We start from the raw sequence: 21969 nt of genomic DNA, 5'->3' as shown, positions 1-21969 counted from the left end.
TATAATAAATGTAAAGATAAAGACATTCTGGATATATATTTATATACAGATTTTATATATAAAAACATGCTGGACAGTCTGGTTCTGGTTCTGGTCTCAGCGTCGTGTTCTGTTCACTTCTCTGACTAAAAACAGCAGAAAACAGGAAAACACCTTATTTTCACGTCTTTGATTCATTTCGAGTCATTTTGAAGTTGGACCCTCCAGCGGCTGCTTCCTGTCCAGGTACAAGAACCCAAACACCATCATCAGGACCTGAGCTCTGTCCCTGAGCCTCATCCTGTTTAACCTGCACCAGCTGGGGGGGCCTCTGGGAACTGGTCTGACGGGTTTTGGGTTTGGTTCCAGGAACAACTGTTAGAAGGTTAAAACTCTTATTTGTGAAGGACCATGTGGTGCTATGGAGGGGGGGGTGGGGTCCACAGTAAGAGGTTTAGGGGTGTTTGGGGGGTTTAAACACAGACTCTGAGCCTGAGAATCTTCTGCTCCGTCCTTCCTGCCTTCGTCCCTGTTCCTAAACCAAAAGCTGCTTCGTCATGTTCGTGGAAACAAAACTACACATCCAGGAAATGCACAGAAAACAAGTGGGTTCATTCATCCTTGTTCTTACTATTGGTACTATTAACTGTGTGATAAATGCAATACAACAGTTGTGTGAAGCGGCGCTGAGTGACGCTGTGTCTCATCGACAGTACGAGGACATTAATACCGATGATGTTTTGGGTTTTTTCCGGTTTCTCCGGTCATTCATCCTCTCACTGCTTAAACCACCGTCGCCCCGTTTACACCGGTTTCACGCGTTTCCAGCGTCATATCAGTCCCACAGAAACCTCCCACCCCCACAAAGTTTCCTTCTCCAGGAGCCTCGAGAAACGAGGACGAGGACGAGGACGAGCTCAGAACTAAAGTCGCTCAGATGGAGATGAGAGGTTTCTTCTGTTGTGGTTTTATTTGCTGGGAAACGCTGCTGGAGGAGGAGGAACCTTGTATCTGACGGTTTAACTGACACATCCTCTCAGACCGTGGATGAGGATCTCGTTGGGGGGGTCAGACCTGAGTTAGAAGGTTCCTCTCAGACCGTGGATGAGGATCTCGTTGGGGGGGCAGACTGAGTTAGAAGGTTCCTCTCAGACGTGGATGAGGATCTCGTTGGGGGGGTCAGACCTGAGTTAGAAGGTTCCTCTCAGACCGTGGATGAGGATCTCGTTGGGGTCAGACCTGAGTTAGAAGGTTCCTCTCAGACCGTGGATGAGGATCTCGTTGGGGGGGTCAGACCTGAGTTAGAAGGTTCCTCTCAGACCGTGATGAGGATCTCGTTGGGGGGTCAGACCTGAGTTACAAGGTTCCTCTCAGACCGTGGATGAGGATCTCGTTGGGGGGTCAGACCTGAGTTAGAAGGTTCCTCTCAGACCGTGGATGAGGATCTTGTTGGGGGGTCAGACCTGAGTTACAAGGTTCCTCTCAGACCGTGGATGAGGATCTCGTTGGGGGGTCAGACCTGAGTTAGAAGGTTCCTCTCAGACCGTGGATGAGGATCTCGTTGGGGGGTCAGACCTGAGTTAGAAGGTTCCTCTCAGACCGTGGATGAGGATCTCGTTGGGGGGGTCAGACCTGAGTTAGAAGGTTCCTCTCAGACCGTGGATGAGGATCTCGTTGGGGGGGTCAGACCTGAGTTAGAAGGTTCCTCTCAGACCGTGGATGAGGATCTCGTTGGGGGGGTCAGACCTGAGTTAGAAGGTTCCTCTCAGACCGTGGATGAGGATCTCGTTGGGGGGGTCAGACCTGAGTTAGAAGGTTCCTCTCAGACCGTGGATGAGGATCTCGTTGGGGGGGTCAGACCTGAGTTAGAAGGTTCCTCTCAGACCGTGGATGAGGATCTCGTTGGGGGGGTCAGACCTGAGTTAGAAGGTTCCTCTCAGACCGTGGATGAGGATCTCGTTGGGGGGGTCAGACCTGAGTTAGAAGGTTCCTCTCAGACCGTGGATGAGGATCTCGTTGGGGGGGTCAGACCTGAGTTAGAAGGTTCCTCTCAGACCGTGGATGAGGATCTCGTTGGGGGGGTCAGACCTGAGTTACAAGGTTCCTCTCAGACCGTGGATGAGGATCTCGTTGGGGGGGTCAGACCTGAGTTAGAAGGTTCCTCTCAGACCGTGGATGAGGATCTCGTTGGGGGGGTCAGACCTGAGTTAGAAGGTTCCTCTCAGACCGTGGATGAGGATCTCGTTGGGGGGGTCAGACCTGAGTTAGAAGGTTCCTCTCAGACCGTGGATGAGGATCTCGTTGGGGGGTCAGACCTGAGTTAGAAGGTTCCTCTGGAGGCTCTTTGGAACTGAGGATCTCGTTAAAGGGGGGGTCAGACCTGAGTTAGAAGGTTCCTCTCAGACCGTGGATGAGGATCTTGTTGGGGGGTCAGACCTGAGTTACAAGGTTCCTCTCAGGCCGTGGATGAGGATCTCGTTGGGGGGGTCAGACCTGAGTTACAAGGTTCCTCTCAGGCCGTGGATGAGGATCTCGTTGGGGGGGTCAGACCTGAGTTACAAGGTTCCTCTCAGACCGTGGATGAGGATCTCGTTGGGGGGTCAGACCTGAGTTAGAAGGTTCCTCTCAGACCGTGGATGAGGATCTCGTTGGGGGGGTCAGACCTGAGTTACAAGGTTCCTCTCAGACCGTGGATGAGGATCTCGTTGGGGGGGTCAGACCTGAGTTAGAAGGTTCCTCTCAGACCGTGGATGAGGATCTCGTTGGGGGGGTCAGACCTGAGTTAGAAGGTTCCTCTCAGACCGTGGATGAGGATCTTGTTGGGGGGGTCAGACCTGAGTTAGAAGGTTCCTCTCAGACCGTGGATGAGGATCTCGTTGGGGGGGTCAGGCCTGAGTTAGAAGGTTCCTCTCAGACCGTGGATGAGGATCTCGTTGGGGGGGTCAGACCTGAGTTAGAAGGTTCCTCTCAGACCGTGGATGAGGATCTTGTTGGGGGGTCAGACCTGAGTTACAAGGTTCCTCTCAGACCGTGGATGAGGATCTCGTTGGGGGGGTCAGACCTGAGTTACAAGGTTCCTCTGAGCTCAGTGAAACGTGGTGTAAAGGAGGCGAAGTCGTGCCTCAGTGACCCCACCCTGGTGTTTTAGAGACAATAATAATAACTACAACTATATTATGAATATATATAAATATATATATATATAATTTTTAGTACTTTGAGTTGAAATACTTTTTAGTATTTTGCAAATACATGTCTCTGTATATAAAACAAAAAGCCTCCTGTAATAAACGAGAAAAAAATTTAATAATGAATCTGTTGTGATGGTTTTATTTCATTTGTTCTCTGGTGTGTGTGTGTGTGTGTGTGTGTGTGTGTGTGTGTGTGTGTGTGTGTGTGTGTGTGTGTGTTGTTGTATCAGACCTGAATTCTAGTTTTAACTTGGAGTGATATTTGTTTTAGTTTAAACATAATCTACAATGATTCATAAGCAAATATTCTGCAGAGTTAACAGACGTAATAAGCAGCTATTTAAAAATAATAATAATAATAAATGAAGTGAGAACCAGCTCACAGACTTCCAGTTCTTCCTATTTCACCTGGCAACAACAAATACTATTTTCTGATTGGCTGATTGGCTGATTAACCAGCGCAGTCTGCCTGATGCTAATGTCCTGGTTTGTTCCTGTTCTGCTGCATCTGCTCATCATTGATGAACCAATGAACTGTGAATTCTACCAGTGAACTCTAGGAAGGAAGGAAGGAAGGAGGGAAGGAAGGAAGGAAGCGTCCAGTGTTTCCTGCACATGAAAACACCAAAGCTGCTGGTTTAGTTTTATTTATTTATTTCTGTAAAATGTTCAGGATCCTCCTGTTTTCATCCCAATAACTTTTCTCCAGCTTAAAGCAGCGTCTCAGTGAAAGTGGATCAACAGCGTTTAGAGGGTTTGAGTCTGAACAATGTTCACGTCTCTGTGTCAACATTCAGGGACAGAACGTGTTCACGAACTAAAAGACTGAAAAGCTCCAGAGACGCAGAACATATTTGTTTTCCCTTTTAGAGTGACGGTGGACGTGGACGTGGACGTGGACGTGGACATAGACGGTGGACGTGGATGTGGACGTGGACGTGGACGTGGACATAGACATAGACGGTGGAAGTGGACGTGGACATAGACATAGACGGTGGAAGTGGACGAGGTGGACATAGACGGTGGACATGGACGTGGACGTGGTCCAGTTCCATGATCTGGAGGCATGCTTGTATGAGTGTCATTCCATGCTCTGAGCGCTACTTTCTGCTTCTCTTTTGCTCGTCAGCGTCACAGTGACTCCAGCAGGAACTGTGTGTTTGCTGAGGCAGCAGGAAGGAGTCTGGGATGTGTTTGGCTTCTTTGTGTTGGGCTTTAGTCATGACACACACACACAGACACACACAGACACACACAGTGTGACAGCAGCGGGGGTTTATGTCGTTGCTCTTTCAGTTCAACACTGGATGGAAATGTCCTTTAAACTCCACCGCTCTGATCCAGTGTCCCCTGGGAGACATTTATACCGTGTGTGTGTGTGTGTGTGTGTGTGTGTGTGTGTGTGTGTGTGTGTGTGTGTGTGTGTGTGTGTGCTCTGTTGCCATGGCAGCAGTGTGTTGTGAGGTCCCATGTCGATAGATGGGACGTGTTCCCTCCGTGGCCTCGGCCCCCAGAGGCAGATAAAATGGTTTTGGTTTATTCATGTGATGAATAAAATCTGATCTCACTGTAAAATTAAAAGATATATTTATATATATATTAAATAACAGTCACACACAGGTAGTGACATAACAAACCAGCAGTTACAGCTGTAGTTGTGTTGTTTCCACAGTTGTCGGGTCGTATTTAGGATTCGTTAGCAAAGAGCTTTTTAAGAAGCTGTTCTTCAAATATTAAATGAAATAAAACAGTGAATATTTCTGTCAGTCTGTAATTAATTATGAATCATTTCTACTGTGACATTGTTTATTTATTTATTTAAAGAGTCGAGGCTGATTTAATGGTCAAAGTAATGACACATAGTTTATAAGTTCTATAATGTGCAGAATATATTTTGAAGCCAGACTGTGAGAAAATATGAGCACTAGCTTAAATGTATTTATGAATGTTGTACATAAAACAACAGTAATTTAAATTAACTGTTGGTATTTTTGAAGGATGTTTTTTATCTCACATTACTGTTGAACTTGTTAACCTTTATAACTTGTTGACCTTTGCCCTGTGACGTGTGGAAAAACAAACTGATCTGTGTTAAATATGAGTCTGTGTTAATTATTAAATTATTTACCGTATTTTCCGCATTATAAAAGGCGCACTGTCAGATTTTGAGAAACTTGGTGGTTTTTAGGTGCGCCTTATAGTGCGGGAATACGGTAGTTTATCGGTTAGGAGAGGAAGCGCAGCGGAGAGAAAAAGCTCTTTGGCATCATCGCGGTGAATAAATGAAAGACTGCGGCCATCTCGCTTTATTCCCTCTAAACTCTGTTTAGTCTTTACTTGGCGCAGGTCTTGTTGCTTCCTCCACTTCCGCACCATTGATTCGTTAATGTTAAATTCCCGTGTTCTACTGCGTGACTGGTCGCCTTGAGTTTAGACTCTGCGTCGGAAGCGCGTCTCTTAATAGGAGCCATTTTGGGGCTTTAACATAAAAAAACAAATGGAAATAAAACGGCCCGCCCCGCGCAGTGTTATATCCCAGCATGCACCGCGCGCTTCTTCTTCTACGGGAAAATGAAGTCGGCGGCTGCTTAACGTAGTTGCGAGACCTGTTGTGTCTCAGTATTGGTCCATATATAAAGCGAACCGGATTATAAAGACGGATTCTAAAGCGAACCGGATTCTAAAGCCGGATTATAAAGCGCACTGTCAGCTTCTGAGACAGTTGGAGGTTTTTAGGTGCGCCTTATAGTGCGGAAACACGGTAACAGCGTCTTTATTTCAGCGTCTTCAGAAGATCAAAGCTGCTCTTGAATCTACTTCTGTCCGACTTTATTTGCATAAAGGAAAACAGATAAAAAAAAGCAGTTAAAGCCATTTCTCCATAGACGGAGGTGACAGTAGAGTTTACTGAGCATTCAAACATTCTTTTATTCATCTTAGTCACACGTTAAGTGTGATTATATTTTTGATTTAAATCCATCTGGACTTGATCCATAAAATCCTCAGACCAGAGTTTTTAAGTCGCTGAGTTTCCATCACAGTTTTTCTCTTTGTTGAACAGTGAATGAGCTGTAATGTTGGTAAAGTCTCGTCTTTACGTCATGTCCCATCATTCTGTTAAAGTCTCGTCACTTTGAGGAGGATGGATTCAGATGAACTGGTCACATGACGCCTGTGGAAACGTGTCGCACTTTACGATAAACTGATAAACTTTCAGTGTAAACGTGTGGTTTAGTGTTGAGGGGTCATTTTAACACCGTGTCCTGCATCCGCTCATTAAAACCTCCTGAGGAGACAAACCTCGTGTCAGATCATGTGTTAGGGTTGGTCCCTGTGAAGTGTGTATTTAAAAAAATGATATTTTAAACTCAGATAACGCTCCATTTTTACACTGTTGTTACCACTAAGGGACAAAAGTGTCCTCTTCAAAAACACCCTAAAAATTGCTACATTTTTTTTTTTACATTAATATTTTAGTCCACTCATAATAAAAACCACAAGTTTGATTCATTTCTGACCTTTAACCTTTTATATGTCAGCGTTTGTGACGGCAAACAAAATACAAATTAAATATTTTCAATAATCTAAACACAAAGTGTATTTTTCTTGGAGGGATTATTAAAGCCTTGGACACGTCAGTGATTAGTAGCAACATTTATTTAGATGGATTTATTTAATTTTATTTATTTATTTAAAACCTTTGCCATTGACCAGGAACACGGCTTTAGTCCAGAAATGTACAAGTAAAATAACATTCATTTTCTACCAAGTGTAGTTTTTGTCATGTCTGGTTTTGCTGCTGTTGTTTTTTAACGGATGATCACAGGTAAAGTCCAGGAGGTGAAGCTCATATCACAGCACAGAAATAAAGAGAGTCCAGCTCAATGAGACGAATGAGAGCGACACAGAGACAGAGACAGAAGGAGCATGAATGTCAAGCCTGCACTAATTGTTTCTATTTTAGAGACGGATTCAAGGAAGTCGGTGCAAAAGTGACCTAAAAACAAAGCAGAGCGGCTGCAGACAGCGCCCCCTTCAGGTAACAGCCACATGATCCAGGGTCTGTCCACATTAATCAGCTCTCACAGTCACATGAACCTGTTCTGTCTGCAGCAAAACCAACAACAACAGATCAAGAAACAGCTTCAGATTAAAGACGAGGAGAGAAGGGGAGCAGAGCTGTGAGTGGAGCTGTGACGCCTCCTGCAGGAGAACACAGGTACTGCACACGACCTCCATTCAGCATCTGGACACGAAGCATCGAGAAACGTTTCAGTCAAAGAGAAACTTTAAGGAATCTGAAAAAAAAATAAATGTGATCTTCGCTAGTTGGTCGACTGGACTGTAGAGAGAGAACATGAACATCCTTAGGTCGCTGGTTCAAATCCGGCTCGAAGGAGGAGGTTTGTTTTGGAGAATTTCCCATTGTGGGATGAATAAAGGCATATTTATTATTATTTATCTATTATTATTATTATTATCTATTGTTATTATTCATTTATTATTATTTATCTATTATTATTATTATTATTTATTATTATATTTATCTATTATACCAATTAATTATCTATTATTATTATTATCTATTACAATAAAAAAAACTGCCCCACAACATTGGTTTTATGTAAAAAAGCTAATTTTTCATGTTTTTTTTTAAATGTATTTTTCAAAATCAAAAACAACAGTGACTTTAAGTATCAAACTAGCATTTAAAGGGATTAAAAAAAACTCCAAATGATAATTTTTTTAGGAGATTTGTAAAGTGCTGAAGTGGTTTAAGAGAAAAAAAATCAGAAAAAAATATAAATCACTGAAGTTTTATAGCAGTTCATGAGAGGGTAGTAACTACACAAAAACTAATGACATCAAGTCAGTATTTTACATATTGGTCGTATCCGAGACTGAATTGAAAAAAAAAGCCTCAGCCTCTAACATCAGTTTTTATGGAACTTTTTTCTTTTTTTCTATAAAAACAACAGTGACTTTAGAAATCTAAAATGCATCTAAAGGGTTAAAACTTTTCATGGTAGTTTTGTAAAGTGATGAAGTGGTTTAAGAGATTTATGCAGAAACAAAAACACATTAATCATTTTTCTGTGTGTAAAGTCACAGGAGGCTGTAAATTAAACCTGAGCCTGAGGTTCATTACAATTATTAATGTTAATCAATGTCCTATAAACTTTGTGCAGCAGCGAAGCCGACGTCAGAATAAAAACGCTAGAAACAGGAGACGTACAGCAAATCATCTCAGTTTATTTTCCTGCACGTTTAAAAGCAAATAAAACTACGAGCCTGAAACCTGAACGTGAGCTCAGCGTCGGATGTGGGAGTGGTGTCAGAATCAGGAGCTGTGAGGGACTCCAGGTCTGCACAGTGAGTCAGTAGCGCCCCCCAGTGGTAAAAGTAAACACATACAGTATACACCCCCCCCCCCCCCCCCACTCACAGCACCATCCCACCCATGTGAAGCCCACTTGAATAAATTAGCTGGGTAATTTTGCCAGAATCCATTAGCCGGTATTTACACCAGTGCATCAGCCAGTTTGACAGTTTACAGTCTAGAGACCAAAAAACACACAACACAACAAAATCACTAGTTTTCTGATTTCCAACAAGCTGCTTGAGGAGAGAAGCCAGAATGAAACAGGAAACCAGGCACATGTGGAGGGAGGAAACCTCCCCCTCGTCCCCCATCGTCCTCACTTCACTTCAGCCACAGAGTTAATGCTTTTATTTCTGTCATTTCCCCCAAAACATTCAACAAGCTCAAAAATAAGAAAAGAAATCCAAAGACGAGGACGGCACTGAGCTCTCACAGGGTCGTAAAAAACAAAAAACTCTGAGCAACATCTGTGGAGGGAAGAGAGCGAAGGCAAGAAAACAGCTGGTAAAAAAAAAGAAGAAGAAATCTCTGAAATCAAAAATGACAGAATCTACAAAAAACGAACAAAAAAACTGCATTTGTTACGGTGGCTCCGGCGGAGCAGGGCTCAGACTAACCAGTAACCAAACAACCAGAGACAGAAGAAGGTGAAAGAGTCAAAGATGATTTGTTTCTGATTCGTTTGCTGTAAATCAAAGTTTGTTTCAGCCTGAACCAGACGATCAGCGGCGTCTCGTTACGACGAGTCAGCGACGGCTGGAAAACACCCGACATCATCTGCCTCCGGGTCCTCGCTCACGTGACGCCGCCATTAAAGGTGTGTGTGTGTGTGTGTGTGTGTGTGTGTGTGTGTGTGTGTGTGTGTGGAGCATCCATCGCTGTGATTGGCACTGGTTAAAGTTTCTCAGCTGAAGGGGCTCTGGGTGGAACTCACAGCCCTCATACTCCTCCATCCTCTCCATCCTCTGCACCTCCTCCTCCTCCTCCTCCTCCTCCTCCTCCTCCACCGACAGGCTGTTTAAGTCTCGTCTCCGTCCTGTCCGGTTCCCGTCACTCGTCTGAACCGGCCGAGCGTTTCTGGTGCCTTTTGTGAGGAACTTTTGGAGAGTTTTTCTCTGGAAACAGAGGAAACTCAGTGAGACGAGTTCAGCTTTATTCTCTCAGACTGAATGAAATCACATTCAAACCCCGTCAGTAGGGACGGGTCTGTATATAATAATAATAATAATGATAATGAACCAGTGCCGTGGGGACACAGACAGATGTGGACATGGACACCATGTGAGAACAGTGACAAACAAACAGGGGACATGAAGTGGACCTCACCTCTACGACTCTGCACTGAAGACGCAGGGAAACAGGAAGGAAGGAAGGAAGGAAGAAGAAAGAGAGTGAGTGGTCGAGCTTAAAGAGGTTAAAGGTCATTGTGGAGCAGGTGCAGCAGGAAGAGACCAGAGACACCTGGACATCGGACAGAGACAGGGACATGTTGACGTGCTACGTACTGAATTGGTTCAGCGTTTCCTGGGGGATCCAGCTCATGTCCACGTCGTTGTGGCTGGAAGTTCCCATCTCCACCTTTGGAGCCGGACGTCTCCTCTGTTAACACAGCGACAGGAAAAAGTCTGAGGTGGGAGTAAAACCTCATCCCCTCCTCAGGGAACTCAGAACAAGCTGGAAACCCAAGACCAGCCACTATTAACCAGAACTGATCGTTTAGTTTCAGACTGGTCCGGCTTTAGGAGCCAACACCTCAATGACGTAAAGCTGCTTCAAAATCACAGAAAACATTCAACTGTCAAATTTACTAAATGGAAAATAGAATAATGTCACAATATGAAAACACACAAAACAAATATAAAGATGAACTAAGGACGGAGCTTTTCCCTTTAACGCTTAATCAACAGAGTTTTCATGGACAAACATCAAACCACTGAGACGTAGTAACAAATATTTAACTTCAGCCGAGGTCTCACTCATTGTATTTAAAACTATTCAGTCACTTCTTCAAGCCTTCACCATAACAATCACATTTCATGCAAAATATATGAAATAAATCACTGATTTAAGACACCAGACGTCTCCTTCATGACATAAACCAGAGGATTAGATATAAATATGAGGATAAGACTCAGTCAGTACAGTAATAATGATCGTACCTTCCTGGACTCCAGCAGCTGGTGAAGCCCAACGATGACGAGGAGCCCGAGACCAGAGAGGAAGACGTACATGAAGATCCTAGAAGACACGAAGGAAAACGACATCGTTCAGCACATTTACCTGCACAGACCCACTTTCTGAATGTCTCCTTGTCCCAGTTAAACGACCTCCTCCTCCACTAGGTGGCGCTATGTGTCTTTCCAGTGAGTTAACCCTCTGGATGTTTTTGACGACTTTTGGTTTAACTTTTATATTTCATCTTAAAAACAGTTTTCATTTCCTTGTTTGGTTCATTCTTTTTGTTTTGGTCTTTCAAGCATTTGATGCATTTTGCTTTTCACCGTTTGTTCCGTGCACCAGATCCACACCAACATGACGGTGATATTAGGAAAAAGTGCGTTAGATTATTTCTAATAAGTCTAGTTTTACTGGGCCTCTCAACACAATTTAAAAACCGATCTATAGTTTGAAGTTCACACTTTCTACAAACGTTGAAACAGAGATTCAGTGAAACTGTGTCTCGCTGCTACATCATCTTAAATCAGTCATGTGATTCGGACTCCAGAGGGTTAATATGGCCGCCTTACAGGTGACCAATTATATCACACAATAAACACCTGGAATCCTTCAGACCAGCATTTCAAACAACAACCAGATGGATAATAGTTCAGCTCTTTAATCTCAGCTTCTGTGCATGTGGCCACGCGTTGTCTAGTTTAACTCTAATTAAGGCGCATACATGCCACGGAAATCAATTTCCAGGTTGGATAAGGGGAACTCTGATATTAGTCGCAGCAACATGTTTAAATGCACTAAAAGTGCCCAATAATTCAGGCTTTCACATGCATGTAAGCTGTGAATGAGAGAGGGAGGAGAACGGATGCGACAGTATGAAAATGAAAAGATGACGCTCACGTTTCTCCGTCAAGTCCGTCCTCTCTTTCCGTGACGGTGACTGTCTGGTTGAACACGGCGTCCTGGAAAATGTTTCCCTGCAGACGAGACGGGAACAAGACAGTTCAGAGAGGAGAGTCAACCCCACCATCCTGATCCAGAACTAGAACTAAGAGCTAAAGCTGGTCCTGCTTACGTTGCTGTCCTTGTAGTTGAGGTTGATGACCAGACCGAACGGCCGGCCGCCCATCGGCTCCGCGGGGATGAAGGAGTACTCGAAGGTGGCCTGTCTGCTGGGAGGAACCACGATGCCGAGCTGGAGGGCGGTGAAGTTCTGGATATAGAACTGATAATCCTGAAAGGGACGAGCAGCAGCAAGTCAGAGACGAGCAGAAACCAGCTCATTCATTCATTTGTGGATCTTTATTTCTTATTTTTTACCTGTGGGTAACGGAAGGAAGCATCCAGAGACTCCACGATAAAGTTCTCTGAGCCCTTGTTGGTGAAGCCGAGCAGGAACTTGACGATGTTGTTGGCTGGAAAGTCTGAGGGGAAAGGAGGACGTGGATCACACAGTTAGTCTGAAAGCCAGGAATGAACATAAATGGATAAAAACAGGGCAGATAACAGCCGGTCACCTTCTCCTTTGACGAACAGGATGGTGGTGTCAGCGTTGGGCGACGCCTTCACTTCTCCAACCAGCGCTTCTTCTTCTTCATCTTCTTTTTCTTCCGTCTGAACAAACAGGTTGAGTTTATGTGAGTAACAAAAACTCATCAAACTTTAGTGGTTCGGTTTCATTCTTTTCAGCTCAACCTCACGACTTTTTTTCATTCTGACAAACTGTGAATTATTTACAATGAGTCTAGTTTTACTTGTCCTGTCAACACAATTTAAAAACCTACAGTTTGAAGTCAGAACTTTCTACAGAAGCTGAAACTTTCTGCTCCGTCGTCTTTAAACTGGTCGAGTGATTTAGACGCAACGTTGACTCCAGAGGATTTGAAGACACGTTTTTTAAACCATCTTGAGACAATCTGGATTGTTAGTGATGCTATATATACACACACACACACACACATAAATAAAACTGAACTGTAAATGATAGAATCTCTACGGTTGCAGCAGAAACCCTGAAAGTTGAGTAAATGTCATCAGATCTGCCAAAACAACTGATCATTTAAATTCCTTCTAAAAGGAACTAATTAAATGAATTATCACTAAGCAGAGGCTCAGTCTGATAAAGTGTCTGATTACTCTGTGATATTTCACTCTGACGTAATCAAGCAGCATCTCACCAGTTCTGCATTTTCATCATCTTCCACTTCGGCCTCATCGTCCTCGTCCTCAGCGGTCACATCGTCCACAGCGTCTTCGTCCACAGTCTCAGCCTCCTCGTCCTCCGTCAGATCCTGGGCGTTCACCTCCGGCCCTGAGAAATAATAAGAGGCTTTTTAATCATCCACAGCTGCAGAGTGTTGGACTGTAACCGCTTAGACCTTTACACTGGGGCAGGGTAACAACGAGAAGAAATAATGTCATGATAAACTTAGCACTGACACCTCATAGCAAGAAGGTTGTGGGTTCTAATCCATGGACTGGGGCCGTTCTATGTGGAGTTTGCATGTTCTCCCTGTGTCTACGTGGGTTCTCTCAGGTTCTCCAGCTTCCTCCTACCAACCATTATTTTCCTCATCAACTAGTGACCGATTATTTTTGCGATTAGTCGACTAATTGGATCAAACGTAAATTGAATCTTAAGTTGCACCAGCTTCCAGCTGCTCTTATCTGACCATTGTTAGCTTTAATGTGTGTGCAAACAAAAACAAAGACAATTAACATGATAGTAGATTCAACATTTAATGAACTTTGCAGCATTTCTGACATATTCAAATATAACAGTGCAAATTAAAATGATCTTTAGCTGGAAATGTTGAGGGCATTTTAAAATGGAAGTAGCTCAACTAGCTGAGTTAACGTTAGCAGGTAGCTGGGTAACAAGTTTACTGAGACAAATGTCCCTTTTCCTCACAAACTGCATCGACGTTCTTCCTTTTCAGAAGCTTGTGCCTTGAAACACAAGTTCTGCCTTGTAGATTTTGTAAAGCACATTCTTCTCTCTTATATTTTTGGTGAAATGCTTGCAAACTTAATTATTAAATTAGTCGTCGAAAAGCAAATGCTTTTAAACTAAATCTGCAACAAAGCATTTTCTTCGAGATCCGATGCCACAAAATACTGACGAGACAGTTTTTTCTCTGACAACGAACTCGTCCAATGAATTAATTGATTAAATTGCTTTACTGCCCAGGCCTCGTTCAAATTATGGTGAAAATGGAATAAAAAAGCAGAACTTGAAGCAAAATGTTTCATGAACTAGAAATTGGACGGAGGCCAAATGAAATAAAAAGCCTCGTTGTATTTGGCACCAGTGGTGTCTCTAATATCAGAGTGAATCGCAGGAATTCAGCCAGAACTTCAAGAGAAGTTCACACAAGAAAATAACACAAACGAATCATTAATCGTCTCGATACGGTTTTAAAAACTACACCATCGGAAAAACTTCGGACTCGTCCCAAATGAACTGTTGCTTAGGGACAACGAGCCAGTACATGAATCCACAGACAGAACTTAAGCAACAATCTGGAAATGCTGCCATGTTAAACAGGCACAGGACACAATGATCATTTCATGATCATCTAGAACAAAATAAATCTGTAATTGGTATTTACAGTGGATTCGTTGATTGGCTCCTGGTGATTGTAGTCACTGGTGATACTGACTATCTATCTACCTAAATACCTAAATACCTAAACACCTAAATACCTAAACACCATTTCTGTCTTGGTGATGTTTGCATGTATAAGGCTATTATAGATTTTTTTTAAAAATTAAATTATGTTTATAACTACGTTTGTCAAAGTTACAGCCAGCAAGATACGATCAGGTAAGAAATATAGATAGAAATATAGACAGAAATATAAGTAGACAGATCGTGTCCAGTTGCTTAATCACATATTAACAGATATGAAATATATTTAAGTTATTTAGTCAAATAAATAAATGTATATATATGATACTGTGAAAAAAATACACAGTAGTATGAGCAAATACTAGTTGAGAAAATAACTAAATAAGTTGATGAAATGTACTAAAAGACGTTTGTTAGCAGTAATAACAATAACTCCCTGTGTGAGCTAGGTGGGCTAACACAGCCAAGCTTCACTTCTATCAGTCTGAGGTGGTTACATCCACTCCTACATGTATGTTTTTCTATTTTCTAGACAGTGTTATAGTTTAACTTGTTGGTTTTTTCTAAACTCTTCGTGTCTAAGTGGCAGTGAGCCAGTGGACAAGCTTAGCTTCTCGGCTAACAGACAGTAAGGACACGTCAGTCTAAGCAGGAGGATAAACTGCTTTCACTTAACACAGCCAGCGCCAAATAAAACACGATACAACAAGATTATCCTTCATTTATCCCACAGTGAGATAAAGAAGATAGTTCCGAACTGCACACGAACATATACAAGTTTTTTAAATAAATGATCTCTTTTAGTTAGCACATGTCAAATGGATAACGGCCTAGTTAGCTCAGTGCTAACGCTACTAAATCACCGTTTCTTTCTTTAACGCTGTGAGCAGAGTGTTACTAACTTTACCTTTGATGAGGAGGGTCGCCGGGAAGGCTAATAGCAGGAGCAGCAGCAATTTGGGTAGAAATTTCATCATTTTCAAGTCGAAATCAGTGCGTTGTGATTCAGTGTCGGTCCGAAGGTAGCCGGGATAGGCTAACAGTGAGAGACACTTCCGGTACGATCAACGGGACGCATGCGCAATGGATACCTAGATACCGGCCACGGCCCGCGTTTCCCCTTCGGTTTGTGCGAGTTCTTACGGAGTTAAACTTGTTCCACTTCAGCCCAGAATTAATGAATAAATAAATAAATAAATAAATAAATAAATAAATAAATAAAAATAAAAAAAATAATAATAATAATAATAATAATAATAATGGACTACACTGAACAATCGCTGCTCTACAGAACCAAGAACAGAACCTTTTAGGTCTGGATAAAATAGATCAAGATTTTAGATTAAAATCGATTGAATAACAACTTATTAGTATTAGTATTATTCTTATGGGCAGGCACTATTCCAGATTATTGCTGGATATTTTATGTAATGAAACTTGTGAATGAAAGAACTTTTTTTTTCTGACAGCTCATTTCATTTTATTTGTCCCACATGTAACACACTGCAATAACAATATGGCAAAATAACAGAATCGATTGAGTGATATATAATTTCAAATAATATTTAGTATAATCTGTGACAACATAAAGACTAAACAGGAAAAAAATCTTTACAATGGTGAAGCAAGAAATGCTCAATGCAAGCAAACCCACACACGAAACAGATTCATAAAACAGCAGGTGCTTCTCCCAGAATCAAGCTAACACATGAAGAATTCAGTAAATAATATTCTATTGCATCTATTTCTTTTAATGAAATCAAACATAAAAAAAAAAAATGCTATTCAGCTCAAATGACAAATCACGGCTGAGTGAAGGTTTTTATTCAGTAAACGACCAGGATGCAATCACACGGCAAAGACAACCCCAAAAACATGACTTACTGATACAAACAAGTCAAAGAATAAGATATAGCTTCCAAAACATAGACGAGAGCCCGTGTATCAAAAGAGTCTGCGACGTACTCGCCCAGTCTGTTCAGGTTTCAGTGGAGATGACAGTTAAATTATCCAGACGGCACATGACAGGAAAACTTTCATGGTTTAAGATGAAATAAAAACACTAGAAACGTAAAGACACAGTGTGTTAGTTAAGTCCTTTGCAAACACAGTGGTTCGTGTTGCTGTTTAAAACTGAAGCGTCCCGTCTTTCTGCAGATTATAAAATATCAGAAACCTCAAAACTAAATCACACTCACCTGAACATGTATGAAAACTGAGGATTAAAATCTCAAAACTGTGCTTTAATTAACTTTTGCCTTTAATTGCGCCCCTCATATGTCTCCCCACCTTCCCTCCTTCCCTCCCTCCTTCCCTCCCTCCCTCCCTCCTTCCTTTGGTTGCATCAGTCTGGAGAAAACACTGACTTCATGCCCTGAAGACAGATCTAACTGCTTTTCTGTCGATCTTCTTTTTCTCCACATCCCATCACATAAAAGTCTGATATTCTACAGTTTGTTATTGTCAGAAAATCCCATGAAAATACCAAAAACTATCGATATGTTGGTGCATCTCTCAGTGTTTTCTGACTTCCTGTCTCTGTCTGAGGCCTTTCACTCTTTGCACATGAAGTGCACATCTCTAAAAATAAAAAGAGAGCTCACAATATTTCTGTGTAGAGCAGGAAGTAATGCATTTGTTAGGGACTTTCTCAATATTTAATGCAAAGTTGACACTGTTGCAGCAGGATGCTGCAAAAAAACTGCAGTATTTGTTGGTTAAGTTTTTATTTTTATGTGAATTGCTGGCAACAAAAAATAAGTGATGTCATCTGACCTGTTCTTTAAGCTTAATTAAGGCTGATTTCTATTATACTTTTACTGTTTTATAAATTTTTTTCCTACATTTTGTGAAATTTTTGAGATAAAAATATACAGTCCTTCCTTCGTTTACTTCACAGGCGACAAACTAGTTGAATCTATCACCCGCTCTCTTCATGCATCCTCCTCCTTCTTCTTCCTCCTCTAATCTGACATCTTATCGACAGCATCCTGGATCTATCCCTCCACCTCCTCTTTACCACGTCTCCTCTCCCTCAGCTCCTCCTCTACATAAGAAAATCCCCCTCACATCAGTTATTACCTGATATCAGCAGCTTGTGATGTTCAGTGCATTCCAGTTATTTCGGGACTAAGAATGAGTCAAAATCATCTGCCTTGTCCTTCAGTGAGTAACAGCTTAAACCTCCCAGAATGCCTTTCAGCAGCACCTGAGGAGGAAGAATGACTGCGCACGGATTTTAAAGGAGCTTAACATACACTGAACATAACAAAATGCAAAGAACATCACAAACTTCCACTTTTCTAACACCGAGGGCGGATTTTATTCTGTAAATGTGACCCCAGCCTGATCTCCTCCTTCCCTGATGCTTTAGTTGCAGCACTCCACGTAGTTTGCAGGCAGCATGCCGGACTTGCCGGTCCTCTGCACCGTGCCGTACATCCAGCCCTCGTCGATGGGCTGAGCGTTGATGATGACGTCGCCGTCCCTGAACGACACCTCGTCGTGGTCCTGGGCCGCGTAGTCGTACAGCGCCCGGTAAACGCGCTGTGGGGAGCAGAAAGGAGGCGTAAGGGTGAGGCTGACATCATGCATCAGTGCAGCATCTCTCTTAGGACCAAACGTCTGAAGGCCCAGCTCTTTGTGTTTGTGATGGAAGGACTCTGGGACGCTCAGATGTCTTACTGGACGGAGACAGAGCTAAGACATGACAGGCACTGAGAGAGTCTCTCCTAGCTTTTATCCAGCTTTTATCCATCTAATGTTCCACAAAGTAGAGTGTAAACTAGTATTATATAAAATGACCAAATAAAAGCGATATTTCTGGAAATGGGCAAAAAGTGTTTCCATTGTACTGTTGCGATAAACTTTTACATCAATACGTCTGAACAAGCACCTCATGAGAGTGTAAAAGTGTTTGAGAGATATTCGAGAGGTTTCCCAAAATGTAGGCGATTCCATTAGCAGTTTTTTCAGTCACCTCTTCCATGTTAGTGGGCGCGACTTGGGTCAAACTAAAACACTAAACACACGTCAGATAAATTCTTTTTTCAAGGAAAGCTTTAGATAGTTAATATAATGTTGATGCATGTTAATTTTTCTGATAAGTTTCATTTTAATTTGTTATTTGACGCAATAGAAGCAGGATATGACATCATGATCACTACGGGTTGCCATGCCAACCACTCCGTAAAGCCATCCCATAGAGCCATGAGAGAAAACACAAGGAAGTGTGGGCGGGGCATCGATATAGTCTTTCAGACCCTCGTGTATCGCGACTCTGGTTCCAAACTCTGATAAATTCTTTTTCAGAAAGCTTGATTCTAATACGTGATGATGTTAATTCAGATAAGTCATTTTGTTTGTTATTGAGCAAATTAACCAGATATACACATATCCTACATTAGATGCAACTTTCGTACAATTGCCATCCCATAGGAACGATAGAGAAAAACTTTCATCAAATGGCCACCCCCAGGGCCGCACGACACACACTGGACCACAACTCAAAGCAGATGGCAGCGAAGAGCCGGTTATTTCAGGATAATTCATTAAATGTCAACATTTCAATAATAAACTTCTCTGAAGTAAAACAAAGAGAAACATCTGGCGTCATTTAGAAGTTCCTGTGCTTTATGTTTCCTGACCGGCTGGTTTCAGATCAGACTGGGCCCGTGGACCAGACTGAGACGTACCATGGTGGTGGAATGTGGAGGGGAGGTGACGGATCTGACGGAGGACATGCTGGTCTGGTGCATGTAGCCGTGATACTGCTGCTGCGGCTGCATCTGGACGCCCTGATGATACGCGCCGGGGAGGACAGGAGCTGGACCAGAGACACGAGACAAACAGACCGAGAGAATAAGTCACAGTCAAAAGTTTCTCCTGCATCAGTTTGATCCAAAAGTCTGCGTCTCCTTTGCTGTTAGAGGATAAAGTTGGTGAAGTGTTAAAAACACAGTGGGCCCCATGCACACGCCTGCAGGGACACAGTGAATGAGAGTTTTATCTGTGGATTAGAGGCAGGACGGCTGGGACGCACAAACAGGGATGAAGATACCGGGAGTGTCGGTGCTGCTGCGATCCCAGAGGTCAGAGGTCAGAGAGCTGGCGGACTGAGTCTGGCTGTGGGTGAGAGACTGCTGGGAAAGCTGCCTGCTCAGCCTGCGCCCAGCGCGCTCTGACGGGAGGACGGGAGAGAAACGTTAAGAAATCTGATCCTAAAACAACACAGTCCTAGAATCAGTGTCGTATGATCTGCTGCGTCTGAACCAAGCTGATGTAGGACTACCAGACATCCTGCGGAGGCTCTTAGACTGAATGTTGTCCTCCAGAGGGTCAAAGTCAAAGATGGAGCCGGGGTCCGTCCTCCACACCTTCAGGTCTTCAGAGAGGAAGGGACAGTCATTTTGGAAAAGCACAGATTGTGTTAACATGAACTGCAGGGATCCGGCCACCGTAACATCCCACGTTTTAACCCTTTTAACTGTTTAACTCCAGAGCACGTTTTAACCTCCTGAGACCCGGCGTCCTCACACTGGACATTAAGTTTGTGGCAGATTATTCCGCTTCATGTAGACCTGTTAGTTCTCATCAGGGGTGGATCTCTGTACTGGGGGGGGGGGCACCAGGCCCCCTGCAATCTGACTGCCCCCCCCAATGTGTCAGTCTGTACTGGTTTCTACCCAGCGTCGCATGATCGAGTGAAAACTAAACCGAAGCCTGGTTTAAGGCTGGACTACGTATGAAACCGGGCTTTTATTTTGAAACAAGTACAGGAAGTGATTAAAACTAGACACTTTAGTCTGACTTGGAAAAAACACGACAGCAGCAGCTTCAGCGGATTCATGGGACAAAAGTGGACAAAGTAAAAACACAGACACAGACATAAGCTCCAAGAATGAACTCATTAAACTGCACATGACTGTTTAGCAAACGTCCCTTTGCTGCTGTTGCACATACGCCTCTGACACTATTACACAAGCTTCCACAGTGTTACACATGACTGTATTACACATTTCCCACTGTCACTCTCTATTGCACACATTCCTACAGTCATTACACACAGCTACACTATACATGTCCCCTTAACACTGCACATGACTGTACTGAACGAAACAAATGACTGCAGCCTCATCAACGGACGAACATCATCACAGAGGGTAAGATCACATTTAGATTTAGAGATGTTTGAGAGCAGAAAATAAATGTGAAAGTCAGAAAACTGTAAGACGATAAGGAGTAAGGAGCTACAGCAGGTTAGCCCCGCCCCCTGCTGTAGCCCCGCCCCCTGCTGTAGTTCCGCCCTCACACACACAGACCTGGATGACCTCACTGACCTACGATGATGCCTCCTGGTCTCCTGTCCAGCTCCATGGCCTGGGGGTGGATCCCTTTGCTGTAGGCCGCCTCCGCCATCATCTGATTGGCTCTCTGGTAGCGCTCCATGCTCGGGTCGTCCAGTCCGGGCGTGAAGCCTCGGCCTCGCGCTCGCTCAAAGTCCTCGTGGTACTTCGCCTGGTGGAGGCGCCAACACACAGAGCGAGTCAGTAACACACACACACTTTATACTGCTGGACACCACAACACACACACACACACACACACACACACACACAGGTCAGCTTCGGTGCTTTTGGTCAGTGAACAAATAAAACACACACACTGGGTGGATGGTTTTAGAGTCTTTATTCACATTCACAGGATCGTACATGTGGACGCTAGAGGTCTGGTACTGACTTTATCAGACTAAACAGCAAAGTGTGTCTGTGGGAAACACACTTAATGCAACTCGCTTCCTTATTTTGTTACTGTCATTATTTTGCTGCTTATGATGTTTTTTTAAATTTAAGTTCTTTGTAAATTGATTCCTGGAGTAAAGGGGCAGATTATATCATTATATCATCATCATCTTTCTGCTCCATTTATTCAGGTTTGGGAACCAAATAAAAAATAAAACTAAAGCAGAGGAAGGTAAAGAGTCTCTTTAAGCCAGACTCAAACCAGGACCTGATCTGCACAAAGACCTCTAGCACACACACACACACACACACACACACACACACACACACACACACACACACACACACACACACACACACACACACACACACCACACACACACACACACGCCACACACACACACACACACACACACACACACACACACACACACACACACACGCGCGCGCACACAGACACGCACACACACACACACACACACACACACACCACACACACACACACACACACACACACACACACACACACACACAGACACACACACTACACACACACACACACACACACACACAGACACACACACAGGTGTGTCCTCCCTCCGTGTGGGTGGGGTTAGTATCGGTGCAGCAGTCCCACCCGTCGGTGCCACTCATGTTAGCCCGTCCCACAGCTGAGGTGGGAACCATGGCAACCAGGCCGCTACCATAGAAACCGAGTCCTGGGACTTCCTGACACGCCTGTACTCAGGTGTGTCCAGCTCGGTGCAGCTCCGCCCCCTCGTCTCCTGGAGGCCGCGCTGGTACTTCACCTGTACGCGCACACGGCATGAGAGGTAAAACTTTATCTATATCGCTGTGTAAGGATCTAAC

General features: G+C 43.5%; 3 protein-coding genes and 1 long non-coding RNA gene across 5 annotated transcripts in view; 2 read left to right on the top strand and 2 right to left on the bottom strand.

Annotated features, from left to right (window-relative positions):
* Positions 1-1416: 1416 nt before the first annotated feature.
* LOC124995963 lies at positions 1417-3276 on the top strand. Its single transcript, XM_047568744.1, has 3 exons — positions 1417-1435; positions 1534-2250; positions 2655-3276. The coding sequence occupies exons 1-3, from the start codon at positions 1417-1419 to the stop codon at positions 3125-3127; spliced, it is 1209 nt and encodes a 402-aa protein (XP_047424700.1). The 3' UTR covers positions 3128-3276.
* A 48-nt stretch (positions 3277-3324) lies between these two features.
* Positions 3325-9526, top strand: LOC125024446. Its single transcript, XR_007114754.1, has 2 exons — positions 3325-3371; positions 9371-9526. It is a non-coding gene; the product is annotated as an uncharacterized LOC125024446 (long non-coding RNA).
* ssr1 (signal sequence receptor, alpha) lies at positions 8404-15435 on the bottom strand. Of its 2 annotated transcripts, XM_047612223.1 has the most exons (10): positions 15267-15435; positions 12906-13039; positions 12246-12342; positions 12049-12152; positions 11804-11962; positions 11629-11705; positions 10713-10791; positions 10059-10152; positions 9880-9894; positions 8404-9668 (listed from the first exon to the last, which is right to left on the bottom strand). In XM_047612223.1, the coding sequence occupies exons 1-10, from the start codon at positions 15334-15336 to the stop codon at positions 9604-9606; spliced, it is 894 nt and encodes a 297-aa protein (XP_047468179.1). In that variant the 5' UTR covers positions 15337-15435; the 3' UTR covers positions 8404-9603. The 2 variants fall into 2 exon arrangements, with proteins under 2 accessions (XP_047468179.1, XP_047468180.1); XM_047612224.1 differs by lacking the exon at positions 9880-9894.
* A 387-nt stretch (positions 15436-15822) lies between these two features.
* The window catches only part of LOC125024444 (nebulin-like), a 43678-nt gene continuing 37531 nt past the window's right edge, over positions 15823-21969 (bottom strand). Inside the window, exons 65-70 of the mRNA XM_047612222.1 lie at positions 21804-21908; positions 20698-20875; positions 19650-19742; positions 19419-19538; positions 19054-19184; positions 15823-17905 (exon numbers count right to left, since the gene is read on the bottom strand). Of these exons, the coding sequence (XP_047468178.1) occupies positions 17729-17905; positions 19054-19184; positions 19419-19538; positions 19650-19742; positions 20698-20875; positions 21804-21908 (804 nt within the window). The 3' untranslated portion in view covers positions 15823-17728. The remainder of the gene's footprint in view (positions 17906-19053; positions 19185-19418; positions 19539-19649; positions 19743-20697; positions 20876-21803; positions 21909-21969) is intronic.

This window comes from Mugil cephalus, chromosome 18 (genome assembly GCF_022458985.1).
Source record: "Mugil cephalus isolate CIBA_MC_2020 chromosome 18, CIBA_Mcephalus_1.1, whole genome shotgun sequence".
Lineage (NCBI taxonomy): Eukaryota > Metazoa > Chordata > Actinopteri > Mugiliformes > Mugilidae > Mugil > Mugil cephalus.
This window is presented reverse-complemented; position numbering and strand designations above follow the sequence as displayed.

What these genes read in the sequence shown, in the direction of transcription:
- LOC124995963 (XM_047568744.1), top strand. An exon ending in GGTCAGACCTGAGTTAGAAG is followed by an intron (nt 2,251 to 2,654) that starts GTTCCTCTCAGA and finishes CTGAGTTACAAG; the next exon opens with GTTCCTCTCAGACCGTGGAT.
- ssr1 (XM_047612223.1), bottom strand. Translation starts at nt 15,336, where the DNA reads ATGATGAAATTTCTACCCAAATTGCTGCTGCTCCTGCTATTAGCCTTC. An exon ending in GGCGACCCTCCTCATCAAAG is followed by an intron (nt 13,040 to 15,266) that starts GTAAAGTTAGTA and finishes ATTATTTCTCAG; the next exon opens with GGCCGGAGGTGAACGCCCAG. An exon ending in TCAACTACAAGGACAGCAAC is followed by an intron (nt 11,706 to 11,803) that starts GTAAGCAGGACC and finishes TCTCGTCTGCAG; the next exon opens with GGAAACATTTTCCAGGACGC.